Source organism: Carassius auratus, chromosome 44 (assembly GCF_003368295.1).
Source record: "Carassius auratus strain Wakin chromosome 44, ASM336829v1, whole genome shotgun sequence".
Lineage (NCBI taxonomy): Eukaryota > Metazoa > Chordata > Actinopteri > Cypriniformes > Cyprinidae > Carassius > Carassius auratus.
In genome coordinates, this window is record NC_039286.1 from 2,728,473 (window position 1) to 2,753,641 (window position 25,169).

The 25,169-nt window shown below is 34.8% G+C and overlaps 1 protein-coding gene across 4 annotated transcripts in view; it reads right to left on the reverse strand.

The window, feature by feature from the left end:
* LOC113062137 (CUB and sushi domain-containing protein 3-like) overlaps positions 1–25,169 on the reverse strand; it is a 365,289-nt gene that overhangs the window by 260,525 nt on the left and 79,595 nt on the right. For all 4 annotated transcript variants that reach the window (XM_026231758.1, XM_026231757.1, XM_026231756.1 and 1 more), the window contains exon 3: positions 14,763–14,875. In XM_026231758.1, coding sequence (XP_026087543.1) covers positions 14,763–14,875 — 113 coding nt within the window. The remainder of the gene's footprint in view (positions 1–14,762; positions 14,876–25,169) is intronic.

Sequence of the window (25,169 nt, forward strand, 5' to 3'; positions counted from 1 at the left end):
ACTCGAGTTTTTATGTACTTAAGTAAAAAAGTACTGCAAGATAGATGTTTGCAATTTTATATAGGCTACTTAATTTAATTTTATATTAGCACATATTCTTTTTATAATCCTACTGCTCAAAATACCTTGGATTTTTTCAAAATAACCACTATATGGAGTCAAGATATATTTTTGTTGTTGATATGGACTACGCTGATGAGAGTAATGTTCACTGTGAAGCTTACACTGTGATGTACCCGAGAGAAAACAGAGATGACCATCTGATTTTCACCAGTAAGAAAAAAGTATTTTAAAGTTTGTTGTTTTACAGAATATCAAAGTTACAGTAAAGACCAAAAGTTTGGACACACCTTCTCATACAAAGAGTTTTCTTTATTTTCATGACTATGAAAATTGTAGAGTCTCACTCAAGGCATCAAGGGCTATTTGAGCAAGAAGGAGAGTGATGGGGTGCTGCGACAGATGACCTGGCCTCCACAGTCACCGGACCTGAACCCAATCGAGATGGTTTAGGGGTGAGCTGGACCGCAGACAGAAGGGCCAACAAGTGCTACGCATCTCTCGGGGAACTCCTTCAAGACTGTTGGAAGACCATTTCAGGTGACTACCTCTTGAAGCTCATCAAGAGAATGCCAAGAGTGTGCAAAGCAGTAATCAAAGCAAAAGGTGGCTACTTTGAAGAACCCAGAATATGACATATTTTGTTTCACACTTTTTTGAAATGTATATAATTCCATATATAATTCCACATGTGTTAATTCATATTTTTGATGCCTTCAGCATGAATCTACTATTTTCATAGTCATGAAAATAAAGAAAACTCTTTAAATGAGAAGGTGTGTCCAAACTTTTGGTCTGTACTGTATATATGACATGATAATAAGGCCTGAAGTTAGGAAGAACATTTTACGAAAAAAAAAAAAGTAAATAAAGATCATGATTTTTTCCTTCTCAAATCTTGTCTGTGGTTTAAAAACACCCCTGGCCAAACGGGGTGCATCTCTTCCCACTGATAATTACTGTAGTTAGCATGTTCTGAACATCACATCCTTTCTTTTCTAACCAGATGTAAACTATATATATAGGTGGCTGAATAAAAATATTTGGACATTATTTATAAAAATTACATCAACTTAGCACCAACAAGCTTGTTAGCTAGACAGTTAGCATCAGCTAACAATATTTACTTATTTTCAGTACGATGAACATTCATGTCTGTCTACCAGAGGTGGGTAGAGTACCCAAAAACTTTACTCAAGTAAAAGTAAAAGTAATTCTAGAAATATTTACTCAAGTAAAAGTAAAAGTACTAGTCTTGAATAGTTACTTGAGTAAGAGTAAAAGAGTATCGGATAAAAAATCTACTCAAGTAGTTAGTTACTAGTTACTTTGGGTCATATATACGGAGCCTTTTTTTATATAGATATATAGACAAAAAATGTATGTAATGTATGTGTGTGTGTATAAATGTATATATTTCATCAGCCTTTAATCCAATTTATGTAATTTATTATAAAACCCTGTCTGTTTATTTAAGTAACAAATATAGGTGTCATGCCATAACATATTTTTAATACGACTGACTTTATTTTAAATGTGAATTTAACATTGAAAGTTAATGTGATATAAATATTGCTACTAATCTTTCATTGTTCAGAAAGACAGCAAATAACATTTACATTATTAAACATAATTTTCACTGACAGTCTAGATTTCATTCACTCTCAGAAACTACCATTAAAATCACTGAAACTTTTAACACTGTGAAATCAATATCTTAATTATAGATTCGTACACACATCTGCACTTTGTTGTTTCTGACGAGAGAATTCGGCAGAAAGAGGTATTCAGTAAGTGAGCGAGTGAAGGAAGCACCGGCATTTCAGCGATGACTCATCGGAACACCTCTGATTGGCCATTGCATTCAAAAGCTCAACAGAACCGTGTGTGATTGGTTAATGCGCAGCGCTGTAAAAACGCGTCTGTCTCTGGCTCAGCGCCAGCAAGCGATCACAGATCTGAATTTAGCAGCTGATGATATGACTTGCTGAACGTACTCGCACTGGTGTGATTGTATTAAAATTAATAAAATCTTAATCGGCTATTCTTTGTCTTTTGGAAGCTGCATTCAACCTGTTATAAGCCACACACGTACAACAAACTAATGTCACAGTGGTATCGTGTACTGTAATCGAATGTAGCCCAAGTTATTACCTGTTAAACAGTAGACAGCACACGCGTTCATCTAATAAGGATCTCCATCGCAAGCAAAGAATAGCCTTTGCAGATTAGCTTTCAATTCAGTGCAGTTCCATAGCCCCGTTTTCAACGCTGCTAATATTCTTAAACGTTACAACTCTGAGTGAACCGCTTCAGAGCTCAGCGAGTGCAGCATGGAACTGAACGACTCAATCAAACTGATTCATGAACCAATTCACTCGTTTGCCAATTGGTTTGATCAAGCCTTTGAACAGAGTTGACTCAAAAGAATGAATCATTCGCGAATGGGCATCGCTCATTGTCCAGAGAAAAGTAGACGGCGCGTTTGGAATAAACTGAAGCATTTATTGCATTAAGATAAAGTAACGAGAGGGGCGTCGCCCACAGTAACGAAGTAAAAGTACAGATTTTTCCCAAAAAATGTACTCAAGTAAGAGTATAAAGTACCCATCTTTAAATATACTCCGAAAAGTATTCGTTACCCCCGAAAAATTACTCAAGTAAATGTAACGAAGTAAATGTAACTCGTTACTACCCACCTCTGCTGTCTACTAGTCTAGTTAATCCAAACAATATACATATGTATAACGTTACTGTCGATAAACAATATAAAAACAGACGTAACATAGGACATTCTAATAAAACTGTTAACATTACGGCAGCGGTGAATTTGAACGTGCACGAGTTATTGTATTTAATCTGTGTTATTTTATGGGTTTTTTGTTGTTGTTGTTTTTTACCTAGAATTGATGTGTCTGCATCGTCTGCACTCGAGCATTTCAGTGGGCTTAAATAGATCACTCTTTACAACGGATTTAGTTTCCAAACAACTGACAGTTTTGACCTAAATATGATTTTCATTTACAATAATTAATCCAAAATTTCGACATTAATAACTTACTTTTAGCAACGTCAGACGCACGCACGCTCACAAGATCTCCCGGTTCTTACTTCTGGTGACTCGCACTAAACGGTTCATTTGAATCAGTGAGTGGTCGACACCAGAACAGCTGCAATCGGATCATTCTAATTCGTAAACGAATCGTTTGGTGTGATTCGCGATCCGATTTAAAAGTTTATTTTGAAAAGATTCAGTTCGTTCATGATGAGTCAGACACCGCTTCTGAGTGTCGGAGCACGTGATATTATAGGGAGTAACGATATGTTTTATGAAATGTAGTGAAGTAAAAAGTACGATTTTATGCTTTGGAATGTAGTGAAGTAAAAGTAAAAGTTGCTCAAAATAAAACTACTCCAGTAAAGTACAGATACTTGAAAAATGTACTTAAGTACAGTAACGAAGTAAAGCTACTCCGTTACTGTCCACAAATGCAATTCTTGATCACTTTTCTTTTTCTATAAAAAAATGAAAGTTATATTGACTTAGGAACAGCATGTGACTAAATAAAAATAGAAATAAAAATCTTCTTGGGTTCAACTATTCCGTTAAGAGAAACAAGCCAAATCCAGCACAAACATACGCACACAGCTCCAACTCCCTCCCAGCGATTAAAATGTCAGAGCAGAGGCAAAGCCAAGCTGCTGCTGGAATTTTGAAACTACACTGACTTCCATTTTTAAGACCTGAACTAAGGGAATGGAGAGTCTATGAACGCATGGCGCAAACTCTTTGATGCAACTGCACAGAAATAATCTCACATGAATGTGACACTCATTTTAGAAGACTTCCGCTGAGGCCCTGCAGAACTTGCAGTCAGGGCTCTTCAAGTATAATCCACAGCATAGTCTGGAGAGTGTTGCTGAACACGGAAAGAGAAGCGGTGGATGCAAAATGACTTGTGCACATGGAGTACTGCAGTTTCTCTTAGGGTAGGGGGAGAAAAGTCAAGATTCGAGAGCTAAATTATGTGGGAAGTTATAGTATATCCTGCCAGATCTTGCCAGGATGGTAATGAGATGGGATAAAGTATCAGAAAAATTTTATAACCTGTCCAGCTGTCAAGCATTTCCTACAGCACAAATGTAAGCTGACTGGAGCAGAACCAGCTTGCATACTTACTTTACATAGTTGGCACACACAATTATTTTATTTTTATAAATAATAATAATAATAATAATAATAATAAAACAAGCAAAAAAATTAATAAATACAAATTATATATATATATATATATATATATATATATATATATATATATATATATATATATATATATATATATATATATATATATATATATATGATCTTGAAATATATTGCAATTTTATAGATATATACTTAGGGTATTACATATAGTATATATATAGTACTACATAATGTATTTAAAGAAGTTGCATAGACGAAGTCACATTTAGATTTTTTATTTTTTTAATATTATACTGTATATACATATATATATATATATATATATATATATATATATATATATATATATATACATAAATATATATATCTGTGTGTGTGCGTGCTTGCGTGTGTATTTATTATATATATATATATATATATATATATATATATATATATATATATATATATATATATATATATATATATATTATATATTATATATTTATTATATATCTTTAATATAATATAAAAAAATATATACAATATAAATACAATATAATACAAATCACGGGTTATACTTTATTTTAAGGTGTCCTTGTAATTATACATTTAAGCACTGAGTAATATTAATTAACTACAGTACATGTACTTACTATATGGTTAGGGTTAGGAGTAGGGTTTGACTTGCATGTAATTCTGCATAATTTACTGTTATTATAATAGGAAGTACATGTTATGTGTAACAAGGACACCTTAAAATAAAGTGTTACCAAATCAAGATATGATTTTGTCCATGCAACTTTAATCTTTATTTTAAAATTATGACTACTATGTCAAAAAACATGTCACACAGCTGTTGTAAAACATACACAAACACGACGATGAAGGCAAAAGGCAGTCTAATAAATCCACAGGTAAATAATCTTCATAAAGAGAACAGCTACTGTACAACATATCCAACTCAGATGAGACCTGAAAGCAATGAACAGAATCAGAGCAAGTTAAAGGGATAGTTCACCAATTTTTTTTTATTTTTTCATGATTTACTTCCAAACATGTATGAATATCTTTCTTATGTTGCACATAAAATAAGTTATTTTGAAGAATGCTGGTAATCAAACAGTTGATGGTCCCCATTGACTTCATAATATTTTTCCCTACTGTGGAGGTCAATTGGGACCAACAATTGTTTGGTTTTTCCATATATCTTCTTTTGTTTATAGCATAATAAATAAACTTATACAGGTTTGGAACCACATGATGGCGAGCAAATTATGACAAAATTTTCATTTTGGGGTGATTTAGGGCAACTGAGTGATACTGTGACAACATGACACATGACACTTTTTTTTCTTTATTTATTTTTGAGGCAAAAATGGTATTCCATAACTTCTCTTATTTTGTGTAATGTTTTCATAAAGTTTTGCAGAATGTTTTTACTCAGTCTAGAAGTCATTACTGAGTCGCAATAAATATTACTAACCATAATGCAGCAAATTAATTTAATCTTAATTTAATCTCCCTCTTATCCAACCAAAACAACCTTATGATGAATAGTATTGCAATAACCAAATGACACAGTCTCAGTCATTACATACATAATTAAGCTTAGTTAGGAACCATTTAGAGTCACACTGTTAATTTGAGTCCAATTAGACTACAAAAGAGGCAACACTAGTTTCCACCAAAGCAAGTTTGTTGATGTTTACTGATGGATTGGCCATAGTAGAACAAGGCACAAGACGAGGTGCTGAAAGGCCAGAAAAGAGCAGAGCACAGCAGAAGGAGAGCTGAGAAACCAGAGCACCATGGAAAAGCGTTACCCTAAAGGTCCGTGACTTGTTGGCTATTATCTTCAGTGGGCTCGGCTGCTTTTATCAGCAGGTGCACTCTGAGGTGTTGGCTCGGCCCACTCCAACAGATGGAGAATGATGGATACAGTGTGGAGGAGAAAGGAGACATCCTCCCCAACCCACAAGTCCCAGCGAGGAGGCTCGTGCGGAGAACAGAAGTACAAGTCTGGGTTAGAAGTAGGTCACGGAAGTACTACGAGGCTAGTGAAGAAGTTGTTTTTATGCTAATGAGAGCAGCTGAACTGGGGACAAAAGGAAGACCAGACAGTCTGTAAAAAAAACACATACGTACTTGCTCTTGGGACCTTCCAATGTTTAACAATGCACTGACTGTTTCTTTAGTCTAATTATAACACATCAGGTGGGCTGGGAGTTAGAGACCTCCTGTAGAACTCATAGGGAAATGCATCAGCTTTTGCTTGCTAGTGTATTTATTCATTTTTGCTCTGGGGCATTAAATGTGTGTCTCATCCATATAGAGTATAAGTTAATAAACAACGTGATCTCATTACTAATCGGAGGTATTTGTATGTGAAGTGTTTTTTTTTTCCCCGCACATTTTTCACACGTTTGCATAAACACTAATGTACAGCACATCTAAATATTGGCAGCATCTAAAGCAAGCAGTTTTTTTGGTACAGCTTCTATATACAATGTATATATAAATTATATTCCAAATCTAAACATATTTAATTAGAATGAATATTGTCACTGTTAATATTAATATTTGCATCTATTTGCTCATTATGAGTTGTATAATGCTAAGAAGTGGCAAAAAAATGTGTACAATAGTAAAAAAAATGAATACTATAAAAATAACATACAAATGTACATATATATAAAAGCTTTTTTTACATGCTGTCAGTACATCTACTTACATTTTATCTTATTTTTAATAATAATAATAAAAATAATAATAATAATAAAAATCTGAGATATAAGGTAAATAAACGAAGACAATTAAAGTGCATACTGTACAATGCAGCATTTTTTTTTTTACTTAATTTATTTATTTTCTGTTTCTAAGTGACAGACGTCAGTCCTGATATCACAAGTATATCAGATTGGCTGGCTTCTGTCACACCTCTTTGCCAAGATCCTTGTCATGTTTGACAAGATCGATTAAGTATCTCGTCACGTAGCGTCTCAGTTTTTTTGGAGGTCAAATGATTCTCTTAACCACCTGGTAATCTGCAACAGGCAGCTTTTCAAATTGGCGAAGTCAGACAAGTAAAGATTTTCAATTGAACTCTGCATCTCATTTTGTGCCCTGAGGGCAAACAATCTTTATTAGATGGCAGCAATTAGCATGCACATGTTTAATTAATTCTGTAAGAAGCTTTTGTGTCGGCACAACACCTCAAATCTGGAGGACTGAGACGGCTTTGTCTGCAATCTCAAGGACTGTGCAAGAATGTCAAGCCACATGCTAGCTAAACCTGAAAGATTTATAGTCACAAAGGATTTGAACTTGTCAAAATGTGGCAGTTAAACAGCTCGTCACAATCGGATCTGCTGAAAGACACATTTTCTGATACTTATGTCAAGAGACAGCAGCTGCAGCAGATCTAAGAAATTGGTGGCACATTTGAGATGTAAACATGTTGGGAACAATTATCTGCAGATAATATATGCAATTATTATGTCTGTCCTATAAACCTATAGTTCTTAATTAAATTATGTTTCTTTTTCAGGTCCAATTCATCTGAAACACTTAGATGTAGATGACTTTAGCATCTGGTACAGTGCTAATTGCCTGCGTAAGAAAAAACATATATAGAAAGAAAGTCCCTTGAGGTATTTTTGTTTCCAATATTTTCTAGCAACTAATGAGCTCATTTATAATTACAAATGTGAAAGACGAGATTTACATGACACGAACATTGTCATTTTGTCTTTGTTTCAGCTCAGACATCACACAACTGAGTTTGGAAATGACAAAGGTGCAGTCGATAAGACAAGAACTTGGCTATTAAGATGAGAGCAAGGCATTTTAATGGTCAAGCTTTGACGGTGTTCTTTAAAACGGGAAGCCGACTAATGGATTAAAAGCCAAGAACTCTGGAGAAATCATCGATCTGAAAAATAAAGGAGGGTGCTTTGACAGTTTTTATTATTCTTTTCTTCTTCTTCTTCGCTCTGAAAGTGTGTTTAAGACATACCTCAGTAGACGCTCAGATGAGAGACCTGATTATTGACAGGACTGGTCTTTACCCACGCTCGAAGATTAGATGCTCTTTATCACCTGCGGATTCAATTAAAAGTAAACAACTGATCCTTTGTGCTGCGAAGATGTATGAGACGGATGCTCCCAGTCCCACCTGCTGTCTGAGTTTGCCGGTTCCAGACATGGCAGATTTATATTTTCCGTGCGATAAAAAATAAAGGGATCATCAAGGATAGATAGAGTAGAGTAAATAACTTTTAGTGCTTGAGTGGTGCTGCCGGAGTTCATCTCAAGATCGTTTAATCCATCTTTATCAATCAATCAAGGTCTAGAATGGCCCCTGCTGGTAGATGTTGTAATTACTTTGGTCGAATAATTAAGGGCTTGTCAAACCTTCCAAAAATAAATAAATAAATTAATAATGTCAGCTATAATTTCATGTATACATACCCTTTATATGTGTGAAAAATGTTAAGCTATTTGGCATTTATGATCTTACTGTACTAGCAAAATGAAAACATAAAATTAAATTTTGTAAATGAACTTATTTACTGTAGTTAACATGTTGACATTGGAAAAACTTTGAGGATGGTAATATTTAAAAAAAAAGTCTCTCACTGTATGCTCAACAAGGATACATTTATTAGATTTAAAAGAATAAATAAATAAATAAATAAATAAATAAATACATAAATAAATAAATAAATAAATAAACTTTTCTACCCATCCTATCATACATATCCTGTGATGGCAAAGCTGATTTTTCAGCAGCCATTATTCCAGCCTTTAGTGTCACATAATCCTTCAGAAATCATGCAGGTGGAAACTGTGATACATTTTTGTAGGATGCTTTGATAGAAAGAATCATAGATCAAAAAGAAAACATTTACTAGTGAAGAATAGTAATCTTCACATTAGATATGGCATAACATTTACATTTACATTTAATCATTTAGCGGATGCTTTTATCCAAAGCGACTTACAAATGAGAACAACAGAAGCAGACAGGTCAACGAGAGAACAACAAAAGTATACAAGTGCCATGACAAGTCTCAGTTAGTCTAGTACCGAACGCATAGCCAGGATGTTATTTTATTATTATTATTATTATTATTTTTAATGAATTTAGTGTAGTCCTGCTGAATTAAAGCATTAATTTCCTAATACATAACTACAACATAGAGAATGTTATTGAAAATGGTACTGGTTTTGTAAAAAAAAAAAAGAAAAAAAAAAGAAACACATTATATATCTTGACTGTAATAAATGCAACTATGCAGCCGTCTAGCAACAGTGAGAAATTATATCAACCTACTATACACAATCCTTCATTTTAACAATGTCATCATATATCAAAAAAAATACCCATGACCATTGTCGATCATCATCAGAGCACTACCACATTCCCAAATAATCCGTTCCTCTAAACACTTTAGCTGCAGATGGTGGGTTGCACACAGGGTTATTGAACATCTTCTGATTAATTCACTGTTCATTACGATAAAGTATGAGAGACAGTCTGTTGTCACTCAAAATAAAGTGACAGGAGACCAAAGAGGTCAGCAGAAACACTCATAATAAAGCAGCAGCTCCCCCTTCACCACTGGGAAATGATCTTCACAAATAAGCCTGAAGTTAGACGCCAGTATAAATTAATACAATTAATTTCAAACTGAAAATATGCTTGGAGGAGGCATGCATGTTAGGCCAGTGGTGGATAGTCATTAGCAAGGATATTAAATAGTCCAGGCAAACAGGAACAAATCTAATTGAAAAGGAAATGCAATTTGGTGGGGAAAAAACGCAATGACTTCCTGGGACCTTTGGCAATGGCGCAGATCTTCCTGATTAAGTGAATGTGCTCACAAACATCCGTAAATTCATTACATGTAGTGCAGAGAAAAGAAAAATCCTACTTCATCCTATATTGAAAAGATTAGGTTTAGAAGGGTGGGAAAGAATCACTCGAGGCTTTTGCTTTAAACTGCATCCTGTTTCACTACTTGTCAGCACTACGCAATAATCTTATGACACCCTCATGAAAATGAAGACTTATAAAATAAATCAATCAGCATCTTGTGGATTCCCGGGTTCAGAAGTCTGCTCTCACATTTTCTATCTGGGATGCATAAAATACTGTCATCATTTCTGTTGAATTAGGCCCATTTAAATGGGTGGAAGTATAAGTATATATATATATATATATATATATATATATATATATATATATATATATATATATATATATATATATATATATATATATATATATATATAAAAACAGCTAGCTACATGTATATCCCTTAATCATAGTATCATATACATATATTAGTTTTGGGTGGATGGATGGATGGATAAATGGATGAATGGATGAAAGAATGAATGAATGAATGAATGAATTAATTAATTAATGAATATTACCTAGATTTCTAAACTACTAGAGTAAAGGGACTGAGATTCATCCCACTGAATCAAATATTTTGAATCAATAAAAAGAGATTCATTCAGTTTGAATCACTGATTCATTCAGACAGTGTAGAAGGGTGCATATTTTTGAGCAATAATGATTGTTTAAAAGACAGATTCATACCAAAAAATGTCAAAACACTATGACAGCACTAATTCAATATACAGATTTTCATAAAAACATACATACAGCAGCTAAAATCTAACTTCCCATTTTCTTTCTTTCTTTCTTTCTTTCTTTCTTTCTTTCTTTCTTTTTGTGAAAACTGGAAGCAGTGCTTGCAATCAACAAAAATCTGGAATCGAAATCTAACAGCCTACTGGCAAAGAAGTTTTTCAACAACATTACATGAAAATTCTGTTGTGAATGAAGAAACATAAACCCGAGGGCTGCAGGGAATGCAAAACACATGCTCAGATATCTCTTTTAGTTGAGAATACATTTTTAATAAAGCTAGCATGCCCCATTAATAATAAATCACACTTAAATATTCATATACTGAATGAAAACCTTTACGTTGAGATCTCTGAGGTCCTTTAGATGTACAAGAGGTTCTCCTCTAGGAGAGAAGCAGTGAAGTACAGTGATTTGGCTGAGCTCAAGAGACCTTCTCGAGGTTGCCAGAATCCGTGTAGATGTTGTAAGATACAGTCTACCTGTGCCGGCCCCCATGAGAACGATAGCTCCAGGCATGTGTTTACAAGAGCAGGAGTAGAACTGCTGACTTCCTCTCAGAGAAGCTAGTTTCCCTGGTGACAGAGTAGTGTCTTTGAAATCAACATGCTCTACACCCACACCGCCCTTAGATAACTGTCTATTTGTCACGGTCTGAAAAGAATGATTTCAGAATCCTTCAGGAAACATTCAGAAGTTATTTTCACTGTTTGTGCAAGTTTTTCTCCTTCCGTCATCTGTTTTTAAACATACTCAACATTTCCCATCTGAATGCAAGAGGTAGAAGGAGATACCTGGAGAGAATCATGCAATCAGTGGTGGTGCATGCTGCAAGAAGGCAAGAATATCTGGATCCATTTGTTGTGTGCAGCAGGATAAAAGAGTGAATGGAAAGTAATCCCAAAACACACTCTCACTAGTCGACAGGAACTGTTCACTATGTACCAGCAGAGCTAAAGTAATGATGCAACATGAAAGAAAGAAAAAAAAAGAAAGAAAGAAATGAAAAAAGTGATAATACTAATTATTGTTATTAATAGGGTTCTTATCCAGTTCATTTGAATTATTCTTAATATTTTTGGCCCCACAAAACAAATTACAGGAGCCTTTAAAAAAAATGTCTCTATCAATTGTTTGGAAGACTGCCTACAATTTAGCATGCTTTTGCCACGACCTTTATTTACGTTTTAAAGTTAAGCGCGTCAAATAATGACGGTATCACGTTGCGTCTGTCTTCATGAAATGACGTATAACGTCATTACCAGTCAAAACGCACGTTTATTTAAATGCAATTATGTGGGCTTTTTACACCGATCTCACAGTATTTCCTACATATTTTACTAGGTGGCTAATTCGTTCGAATGACCACACCTAACCCTACCCCTAAACCTAACCCTCACAGAAATCATGCTAAATTATGATTTATTGTGCATATACATTTTCGTTCACGTCCGTCCCCTGGGATTGAACCCATGACAGCATGATTACATATAAAGGTACAACGCAATAATCTACCAACTGAGCTACACAAAACGCAAATCAGAGTGTAAATATAATTAATAAGAAAATGACCTTTTGCCGATAGGGGCGCAATTGTAGTATACGCTCTGATGGGTCTTATTTCTGGGATTTGGACAAACGGCCTATAGGAGCGTATTGGTTGGAGGACAGGTGAGGACAGGGCCAGAATTTGTAAAAAACTGGTCACAGTAGTGAATACTGCATCCACAGCCTCTATAGAAACATTCCCATTCATATCTTGTCTATCGCTAATATTATTGTCATTGACATACAACTACACCTCCTCAACCCCCAGCCTCTTGAATCACTGAGATCATTACCAGTCATTCCAGGAACTCTGCTCTGCATGAAAGTTTATTCAACCTAGCATTTCTGGGACAGACTGCTTGATGAGGCTCTACACACTCAACTGCTGTCCATGTTATGAAACATCTGATAAAGTAAACATGCTGGAAGCCCTAAACATGTACTTCATATCTCCAGCTGAATTTCTGCTTGATTTTGAAAATCTCCTGATTTTAGAGTTGTAAAAAAAAAAAAAAAAAAAAAAAAAAAAATACAAAAAGCACATTATTATGAGTTATGAGCACTCCAATTGTTTGCAATGCAACCTGACAGGTTGGTTTAACAATGTGCCCCAACCAGGCATGACACGACAAGCTTCAAGTGGAGAGTAATATGTCTGTCCATACCAAGGACAAAAATGCTGCATAACATGACAAAATTATAGAAATTCAAAAACAGAAAATTATATGGCTATGTGGAGTGTAATTCTGAACCAAGTAGACTCAGTGGGCGGGGCTAATCAGTGTGACGCTACAGAAAAAGGTACATACATAGGTTCATATATGCGTATATAATGTATATTTCATAGAACTTACCAAAGACCTGATTTATTTTCAATGAAAGTAAAGATTGCTTTCTTTAGGTTAACATTACATTCTCTGTTCAATCTGAGACATGAAGGACAGTAACTCTACTTCAATCTTTTATAAGCATATCTTAAAGGAAGACGGAAAATAAACTCCTTAATAAAACCATGGTTAAAAGCCTCCATAACAGTCATGAGTGCATTTCACCATGACTTTGAGAGAATCAAATCTCTTTACAAAGTTGCTTTCAACAATATTTTAAAGCACATGTATGTCAAGAAGATTCTCAGAAAGAAAAAAAAACAACTTTATAAAACTGCACATATCTGAAGCTATTAATGACACCATACTTTTTTTTTTTTTTTTTTTTTTTGCAAAAGAAAATCGAATTACTTTCCCAAATTTCCAAGTAGCATTTTTTAAATAAACTAGCTAGTTTAAATCCCTTTTTATTAAGCCAAATGTGACTTCCTGTGTACTAACAATCACTTTTACTTAATGAGAACTTCTTAGAGCCCACAGCTTTCTGACAAAAGAAGTTTGACATTGCAGTAGTGAGACACTATTCCCTGCACAGTTTGATCCCCCCCAAAAAAATGATTCAAATGGAAGGGGAGGCAACCAGACAGAGACACTGAAACAACAGTAAATTATGCTTTAGGCTGACGCAGCTTCTTCAAGTGACTCAGATCACACAATGAAACACGCAGAGCAGCTCTGCTACACAAGAACAAGACCACCCTCATCTATCTCCCTACGACTGACTCACTCCCAAAGCTAATGTGTATTGCGTAGTGAAAGCATTTCAACATATTTATCCAGCTGCCCAACACTTATAAGTTAAAAACCCAACTCTGGTGTACAATAATATGCAAAATGATGCATTTTATAAAGGCATGTTATGCACCGACAATTTCATGTAACTTTATATTCACAGAGCAAAGTCTGTTAGTTTATTTATTTAGAATTTAATAAATAAATAAATACATCCTTAGCCTGTATGTCTTCTTAAATAAGACTACTAGCCTATAAAGCATAGCCAAGCAACTGAAAAAACAACACAAAACAAGACTAATGCACTAAACTAAAGAGATAGATGTCATGCACACTTCACTATCCATTAGTTAACATGCAAAATTAATGAAATATAAGGTGATATAATGCTCGGTGCCATCTTTGCGGAATTTGATGCAAGTGTCTAAAAGTGGGGGATAAAAAATGTTATAGGCAAAGACTTCAGACAGTAATTTGATGAAGCTTAATAGGGAGTGATGAGGTCTGTAGTCAGAGACCACCTCTTCATTTAGGATTAATAAACACAATTATGATTGGCACAGACTGCAGGGTAGCCGTTAACTTGCCAAGCTGAGCAGCTCTTAATAAATGCCGCAGATTTCATATGATATGCACAATAAATGAAAATATAGTGTAACAAGACTGAATGGACTGGAATCTTTACCTTCATAATAGATTTTAAAGCCGTGCGCGCTCACGGCGAAGTCACTGGTGAGTCTCAGGGAGAATACAGACCCAGTGCTTGTGACGGGAGGTGGAATTTGGAAACCCGTTAACCTAAAGAGAGCAAAGAGAGCAAATAAATAAGCATAAGTTAGAAAAGGAAGATCTTTTACACACATCACCTTATAACACATCTAGAAGTTTTTCAGCACTCCGTGCTTTCGTTTTGTGATTTTTGGGATACTGAAACACTGAAAACTGTATACACAGTATATATATTTACATATATATTTGACTAACTGGTCTCAGCATTATAATAATTAATTTAATAAAATATTTTTTTTTCAGTGACACAAACTGATCTATACATAGATCTAACATACAAGGCAATAGGCTGATAATTAAAAAAAGCTCAGTGATTATGACAAAATGGATAAAATATAGAAAACCGTGTGAAAATAATTGGATATGGCAATGTTTAGCTAAATCTGAACCAGTCTTCTTAGAATGCTCATATTATTGCACATTATTTCTTGATGTGAAAGCACTAGGTTTCTTCCCTGCTTTATTTAAGCTTCAGAATAATCCCCAGTGCTCATGTGTGCATGCAAAGAAGTCATTTCATCAAACCACTCCTTGGGGGCATCCAGACATCACCAGCATTTTAAGCCACCGGCATGCTACAGAACATGTATTTAGAGGCACTGACGAAACACACACTCTGCATTAGGAAATCATTTAGCAGAGCTGCTGGTTATCTCTATTTCAAAAACTGATCAGGTCAGCAACATGTTAAGATGCGGAGAGGATTTTTAAAAATGTGTGCGTCACATGGACAAAATTGATTTGGTTTATGGTAATGAACTCACAGTGAGACTGAAATCATTCATAAATGCCTTTGAATAATATCCTTAGGACACTGCCGTTTTGTTTTAATAATATTAACCTTTAAAATTGTCATAAACTTCAAAGATTGTTATAGAATAAATTAAACGGAACCCAGGTTGCTAAATCTTACATAAATTCACACGTGACCCAATTGCTTCTTCACAAAGAATACACTTTTTTTTTCCTTCATATTTTTAGTTAGTACACATTATTAAAAAGGTGAAATAACAAACAGCACATAGTAAAATATAGCATTTTACTTTTTCATTTCAGATTGAAATGGAATAAGCTTTTTTTTTCCAGACTTTTTTTTCTGTGTACTGTAACACATTGTTTATGTAGTGTAATAGCGGAAAAAGAAAAACAAATTACTGTCCCAAATTTCCAAGTAGCATTGTTTAAATAAACTAGCTAGTATAAATCCCTTTTTAATTAAGCCAAATGTGAAATAAATAAATAAATAAATGGCTGGCTGGACAAAGGACATGATTTGGATCTGTGAGGCTAGATGGCACAGGATCTACCTGCACTACCTTAATGTATGTGTATGAATTACACTATGGTGGACTTCACAGGATATTCTGTCATCCTAAATGGGACTCACGTCCAAAACATAGGGAGTGCATATGCTCAGTCTAAACTATGTTCTAGCTTGAAATCAAAGAGCACTGAAACATCAAAGTTTGATTATACTTAATATTACAGTACAATGTTATAAATATTCTGTTACAGTCTTGGGGGCGAGTTAAAGCATGCTTGCAAACTGCTACTTGCATATTAGACCCCGGGACTGGATTTTATAGGTTGTTGGAGATCAGTGGTGCTTGAGTTCTTTAAAAGGAACAGCAACTCCGTTCAGAGTCCATCCACCCCCAAGGGCTTCGCTAACTGCTTTTTTCGACTACTGCGTGAGTTGGAACAAATCTATCTCCTCACTCTGCCTACAGCCAAAACAGTCGGGAGCCTCCACTCTCTGCTGCTCGTTAGATGATCTTCGGGGCTTAAATCGTTTGGACATTCTGCTTCTGGCCCGAGAACATACAGCAAACTCCACTGTCTTCAAGCTCCCAGCCACCAATCAGCTCACGCTACACACTTTAAAGGCACCATAGTGACAGCAGGGTCAAAAACCAGCCTGTAATACGAGTTAGGATTAAAAGGACGGTTTAACCGAAAACTGTCCAGAGAATGAAAGATTCCTGTGTAGGCAATAGTGTTCTAGCATCAAACCTCTGACCTCAAGTGTTTCATATAATGCTCAAAGGGAATACAGAAACAGCAAAGACTTCAGTACTGTTTGGATGGGATTTCAACATTTATCGAGAAGATTGGAAACTTAGTCGATTGTCTAAATATGGACATAATTAAGATCAAAGCTTATGATGCTAATGTATGGTATAAATTTATGTCAAAAATATTTCCGGTCGGCCTTTTGGATTAATTCCTGCTTTTAAGCTCACAGATTTGGTTTCAAATCATTGACTAACTTCTGTAAATACTTTAATTTCCTTACATCACTGCATTAAAACAATTACCATCCAGATAGAGCTTGTGAAGCACACATTTACCTTGTCTAAATAGAGCTTTAACATCCAGCCTAAATGGAAAGGCATATGAAGTTTCCTTTAACTTTTCAAACGCTTTTTGACAACTGCACATATTTGTCTTGGAAGAACATTCACTACCCTAAATGATTCATAAACGTAATGCCTTTCTCTTTTTGAACGGAGAGGGCAGTCTATATTTCATTTTTATTTCTTATGTCAAATGACTGCTTCCAACATGGTAGAAAATGACGAAGATTCCATTTTACCATGATGAAAAAAAAAAAAAAAAACACTTTGATCCACTGCTAGAAGAGCATGAAACATTTCTGCGAAGACACCATGACACCCCTGCCTCTAATGTTGCTTTATTCCTAATGTGCATTCCCCTCCTTTTAATCCAGTAATTACATTTTGCCAAATATGCTTATTCATACTAATACTCATTTATTTCTATGAAGAGATTTCTCTGTTTCTGTCTCTCTGTCAGTCTCTCTCCTTCTCTTTCTGTCTGTCTGTCTGTCTCGATAAGCACTTAAAGAATGGTAAAGCTTTCTTACACAACCCGGGGAGGAATAAAGAAAAACTCAACGTTTTCATAGTGGTAGTGCAGTGGGGAATCGTGGGAAAATGAGGTGTCTTTACTGCTTAGGGTTTGATTGGATGGTTTGATCCGCTCAAGTAGCATCTGTTTCATGGTATTTGTAATATACAGTCAGAGTGTGATAATATGAGCTGATAAAATCATGTTACCCTGTAAGTGAAAATTCATCTTTTCCAAGGTCTTTCCTTAATCAGAGTGCAATATTTTAAGTCATACATTCAAGTCAATTGATTTTTTTCCTCATTAAACGTTTTTGAGTGTTACAGGATAATGTGATTCCACAGGGAAGGTGCGGTTCCTCTGCTTATTTGATTGTTTTCATCTTGCCATGGTTACATGTGATTACATCTGAGAGAGTAACATGGACGAGAGTAAAGACGGATGGGTTTAATAAAGATATTTAAACAGGGTTATAAGATCTTGTACATTGCTCTGGGACCTCAACCACAAAACAAATGAACTTGATAAAGATGGAGATGTCAAGTCAATTAATTTATCTCACTGGAGAACTAGACACAGGTCAAATATCGAGGACATTAATTGGTTTTGTGGATCTGCAGATAAACTGGACACCTTTGATGTCAGATGTGAGATTTTGAAAAGGGGGTAGAATATGCTGCATGTAGCATTACATTAATCTTCAACATTTTGAGACTTCTACAATGCTAAAATAATGGATACTGTGACACATTACAAAACTAACACACAACAATAACACACACTTGACATTCACTGTGAAATTCAAAATATAATAGCAAATTATGCTTGCTTTTGAGAAATCATAAGTACTGTATAGTTGGCACAACAAAGATTGACACAATTTTGTATGAATATACATATACAGTACACCCACACACTGAAATGTGTCGGCAGCTTCCTTTACTATTCCAATGATGTGAGTCTATTTATATTACAAGGACATTATTTCCAAGAACATAATTAATATGCTAGCTATATGTAAAAAAAACATATGAAATATATATAATTTTGAACACCACATATGCAGCAATGGGAATAAAAAAATAATCCTAGTGAGTTTTTGATGACTCACCATACATTTATTTTTACTTTTTGACATTTTTTAGATCCCTTCATCTAGCACATTACTATTAAATCTAAATATTGGTGAAGGGGGCTTAGGGTTCAGGGAAGCTTTCAACAAAATGAAAACAGATGATATCATGGTTCCTCCAAAAAGATGTACTGTAATGCCTCTCATGGGGAAAAACATTTCATAAATCTTAATTTGTCAAGATGGCTCTTGCAGATAGTCATTCATAACTTTGAGCTCACTTCTCTGAAAGGTATGTGTCATATTTGAAGGCAATGGACTTAGGTTGAGAATTTATGTAACTGCCACAATTGTGAAAGTCAATAAAAGTAACATAGGACATTTCTTTGTAAGCAATTCTGTGTTTCTATAAATGAGAAAAACTCAAACTGAGATCTGTATAAAATTACAAACCAGGATAACGAATTTGGCAAAAAAGTTCCCTCTTAAATCAGGGTATCTTCCATCCATTCCAAATCCAAAAAAAAAAAAAAAAAAAACAGAAAATGAAAAGACTCAAGGATTCAAGTGAGAGAACATGGACAAGACAGTTGGTCCGTGTATGTTTTGATCATTTAATTTCCTATTTAGAATTCAATAACGAGAAATTGAAAAATGGCTTGTTTATTTAGTTTTCCATTTAGTTTAACAAACGGAAGATGTGTTTTTGGCTCGATTTCTCATTTTCCTGTTTGGGGTTTACAAATCGGTTTATGGCTTCAATATTTCATTCGCACTTGTGGGCGGAGCTGAAATGCTCCTTTCATCTGATTGGTCGAATTGCTCCGCCTTCAGCTCGGTCTTTTCATTCTACAGGAAGAATAAGAGTCAGTGCGAGTGCGGCACTGTAATGTCTGAAACCACCACTCACTGTTAATTAGCATGGCATGTACACATTAAAATTCATGTATTTATTTGTCATTCTCTAAAAGAAAAAAAAAGGAACAGCTCCAAGAAACTGACTTGCCAGAAATACAGATCTGTCTAAACACCATAAAACCTTCACAAGTTCATCCACTGATAATGAATATCAGCACACCAATCATATTTTACTCAAATTTTCAGTGGTTAAAGGGAGCAATATGTAATATTAGCTCATTTCAATCCACTGACAATTATGTGAGCTCACACTTTTATCGGTTAGCCATGAATCCTTTTTGTAGTTTAAAATGTCCTCAAACAATTTGCAAAGTCCCCAAAGATCTATCATGGAAAAGTACAATAAGCCATTAGAGAATGAGTTTTACCATCACTAATGACGATGTCTCAGATTCTGAAAGTTACATCTATGAACTATTTCAACAGGAGTTACACCTAGTTCATGTCTAAACTTTTAAAAAAGGTTTCATTTGTAAACATTAGTTAACTACATACCTTTCACGAATTGTAAAACTTTACAATATGATACAGTTACATACATTACATACATACATTGTATTATTATAACAATATTAAGTTGATGCCCTCAAGTAAGTTAACTCTCAATCCTTTATTTTAGTGGATCAGTTTCTTTTCATTTAAAACGTGTGAAAATCAAGTTACAATGAACAAAGTTTAAATGCCTGAGCATATTTCTGAAAGTCTGCTGGGAAGAAATACTTATTAAAACTTCAAGACATGTTCATTTTTAAAGTTTCAGTTCAAATTATGGAGCTTGAAAGGTTCTGCATAACAAGAATGACCCACACCAGTTAAGTTGTAGATTTTAACTTTCAAACAGTTTTCCATCAGTAGAGTAATTAAATGAGGACAAGACAAGCGTGTGGGTAAGCGATACCTCCAGAGATTCATTCCAAATATCTGTGACCACTCAGCAAATCAAACACTGTATCTCCTACACTTCGAAACAAATCGAAATAGTACAGTGTGCTATAGCACGCCCCAGCTGCTAATGCTGCAGCTCACTATCCCTGATTAAAACCCTTCTGTTCCTTCTATATCTGCCCAGCCAGACGTACCACTCACACAGGCATACTGCCTTATCAAAATCCACATTCCATCAGCACCATACTCACCCTCAGTGGGGGGAAATTGCCTGTATTCCACCTCAGCTCCCCCCGTACCCCACCCCAAAGCAATCTGCTGCCGAGGACAGTTCCAGTCTCCCACTCAAGCAGACCCTGCTATTTATATGGAACCTTCTGTTCACTAACATGGACATGGATGCACTTGTCTAGCTAATGAGCTCGGGATTCTATGAGGCAAACATTGTGTTGTACCACAGAAGAGTGGGTTTCGCCTCTGGCTAATAGAGATTTGTTTTGCTACCTTTTTTAGTTGTTAAAGAACATAATCTTTATGTATGCAAACACTAGTGTTGGGAATTCTTAATAATTATGGGAACAGTCTACTTAAAAATGGCCCTCATGTCATTCCAAATTACCATTTTTGACTTTGGATGTGTACATGAACTAACTGAGAGTTGAGATGAAGATTTTGGTTGGTTCCTCACACAAAGTTAACATATGGCCCAAGAAGGTTACACTTTATTTTGATGGTGTCCTTTAGACAAGCGTTAGCAGATAGTCTACTGATACTCTATTGACTGTTAATTGACATGAAGTTGCATATTTGTAGTCAACAGATTGTCTAAAAAGGATAATTGAAGGGGTCATATGATGCGATAAAAAAAAAAAAAAAAATCTTTAAAGTGTTACAAGCTCTTGGTGCATAAAGAAGATCTGTAAAGTAGCAAAAACTAAAGTCTCAAAATCTATAGAGGTAAACTTTATAAAAGTTAAGCCCTCCTTAAACGTTTTAACAGGCTTCCACATGACTACGTCATGATGTGGGAAGATTTGCATGACATCACCCAAATGTTCAGTATGCGAGGGACATAACATTTCTGTCACATGCTTGAGGCATTCGGGCCAATCACAATGCACTGGATAGCTGGCCAATCAGAAGAAACCTCACTTTTCAGACCAATGAGCTTTGTAAAAAACTATGTGTTTCAGAAAGACAGGGCACAGAGGACAAACAATAATGTACAGTACTTGGAAAACAATGTGTTTTTTTTTTTGTTTTGTTTTTTTTTTACCTCAAATGAAAAAATATTTTTAGCAACATCATATGACCCCTTTAAAATAAAGTGGTACCTTTCAGGAGACTTAGTCTATAGTATATGATTCGTTTGAACTACTTTTAAGGGGGTTTTTCCCTTAAGAAAAGCCATCACTACCGAAAGAGCTATATTTAACAAATGAATGGGCTCAAATGACAAACTCAATCAATAGAAATGAATAAATCATTAGAAAAACAATAAATAAATCAAAAATTTTAAATAAAAAAAAAGATTAAATAATATTTGATTTTATATTTGATTTATCCCTGTAATGTTGCTTTTAAACAATGTATATTGTATAAAGTGCTATATAAATAAAGGTGACCTGACTTTAAATAAAAATGAAGATAAGCAAGTTGAAAATGCAATACAATACGATGTAGAAATAAATAATGTTTTTCAACCACTTCATAATCACAAATACATTTTCTATTTCATTATTTCTATTTATTTAACTGATAAAGAATGACGTATTTAAAGCTACAGTATTTTCAATTTGCTGTTTTGCAAGCTTATTAACTAATTAATTATTTTTGATTATCATTTTCTCAGTAATTATTTGAGCCCTCATTTAACAATTCTTCTTCAGATTCTTAAAATTATTTTTTTAACTATTCCTTTAAATGCAGGTAATACATTTATACAAATAATTTATATTACACATAAATTTATACATAATAAAAATTATGAGTTAAGTGCCTTCAAAATATATTTAAAAAAAATGTTGAGAAAAAATATACATATTTGCAGAATAACTTCTATTACAGACCCCTTCAAAACATTGTGATGTTTGATCTCACTGTATTTTTGGCTTTGTATTAGCTCATCTTTGTTAAGTGGAGAGACCTGTCTACTCCCACTCAGTATGACTGACTTGATCTAGAATCAGATTACAGGCAATCAAGCAGGGGAAGTTTTGATAACAAAGGCGACCTACGGTGCGGCTGAGGGGGAGGACATCACATGTCATATGCTGTGTGGAGTCATGGAAATAATTCAGACTGTTGAATAGCACTGTCACCATCGCTTTCATAGTGGTCTACAAAAACACAACTCAGTCACGACTTGATAATCTGCAGAAGCAATCTGTGAGGGACAGCCAGACTATTCTATCTATTCATTCACTGGTCAGCAAGCGACAACCTATTCACTAAGCACTATATTCTACCAAGTAGCTCTCATTTGGTTAATTCACTCTCAATCCATTTTCTTAACTGACTTTAGCTGGTACCTGATTTATGAATCTGGCCAGGATGAGAAGAGAGGCCACAGTTCCACATGCTGCTCTGTCATCTGGGTAAAGGTTAAAACAGGCCACGGGACCATCAGCCCTCTAGAAATGTGCTAACATGCCGTTCATTACAGCTGGCCTAGCTAGAAAGTCCATATGTCGGCAGACCTAGAGCATCATTGCAGTGACCTACAAGGTCTGTGGGACCCACAAGCTATTGCACATGGTCTCAGTCCCTACTGCACAATCATACAATAATTAATAACAGATATACTTTATGATAACAAATAAAATGATCAGGATCTGACATAAAACTTGATGCAAATAAGGTAGAGATCTCAATGCAAAATACACAGTGAGTCAGATATTAGCACAAATGAAGTGTCTGAATGATGTAAAATCCAATAGTAGCACTGACATTTATTATCAGGGCAAGATATTATTTTCTGTCACAAGCAATGGTGTCTTTTCACAATTTGTTAATGCATGGTTCTGCTCATTAACAGTTTGAAGACATAGAACATTTTCATTCTTCATTCTCTTCTAAAAATGTAATAAAAATAAAACTGTAATGGGGTAATTTTTCTCTGAAAAAGAAACAGGTGAGAGTACAAGTCAGAGATATAGTAATAATACAGTATCTACTTCGATCAGAGACTACCATATATAATATCAGCCTTACATTATGCAGGAATTTCATATACTGTACATGAATCATTTTGTACTTTCATTTTCTGTGTTTGTATATATGTGATAAATATTAACTTCTTTAATTGATTTTTAAATTCTTAGCCTAGTAAATTGCCAAATAGTTACACTTTTCAGATAAATAATACTAAGATGAATGCTTGTTTAAAGGGTTAATTCACCAAAAAAATTCAAATTAGCTCATAAACTACTTACCCTCAAGGCATCCTAGGTGTATATGTATATCTTCTTTCAGACAAATCCAGTCAGAGTTATATTAGAAAATGTCTTTGAACTTTAAAGCTGTTTAATGGCACTTAGCTGGTGTTGCAGTGCATTAGTCCAAAAGAAGTTAAATAAAAAGCACTGAACTATAATTTAAGTGTCTAACACGGCTTTTTTTAATATAGCTCTGATTGGATTTGTCTTAAAGAAGAAAGTCTCATACACCTAGGATGACTTGAGGGTGAGTAATTTATTGTCTAATTATGATTTTTGGATGAACTAACCCTTTAAGGATGTTATTATTGTGCACAGAAGGAGAACAAAGAACTTTATTATTTAAGTCAGAATTAACAGTGATTTGGTGCCAATCCTTAAAGCAAAGATGAAATATTGGATCAAGAGAAGAATTTGAGATTTCTGGTTTGTATAAAGCTTTAAGGTTATTCACAGGAACACTGACAAGATCTTCATATGTCATTTACACTCAGTTCCGGATCAAACTGTCTTTCACTGATCTCTCGCAGCACGTGCAGAAGAAAGGGCATTTAAATAAACAACCCAAGCCCAAGAAATAGATGTTTGCTCCTATTAAACACAGTAACGTCAATTGAGAGAATACAAGCATGATTATTACTTCCAATTGTAATAACATTAAAGAGCCAGTAAGATGAAAATTCTAAGCTTCTTATCACTGTTTATAAGTCCTGTACATTAGATTTAAATCCATCCAAGGTTAAAAAACATTGTTATTTTGTCAAAATATCATTTTAAAATTACCTCAATTCTCAGAGATCCCCAAACGGTTCGCGCGAAGCTGTTCAAAAGATTCAGTTTCCTTAAACCCCACCTTTCGGTAGCATACTGTGTTCTGATTGGTCAACTAACATAGTCAGGTTTGATTGGTTGTTCTGCACACACCTCCACGGTAAACTATGCGTTAGCATCTGTTTGGGGTGAATTAGGTCTTATTCCTCTCATCGCGAAACAAACAGTAAAATAAAAAACTTGAACAGTCTCGCTGCTTTTTCTTCTGTGTGGGTGTATAGAGCTCGGGCGTAGACGTCATGGAATGGTGCATTGTGGGTAACGGCGGCCATTTTAGAGGCATCGCAAA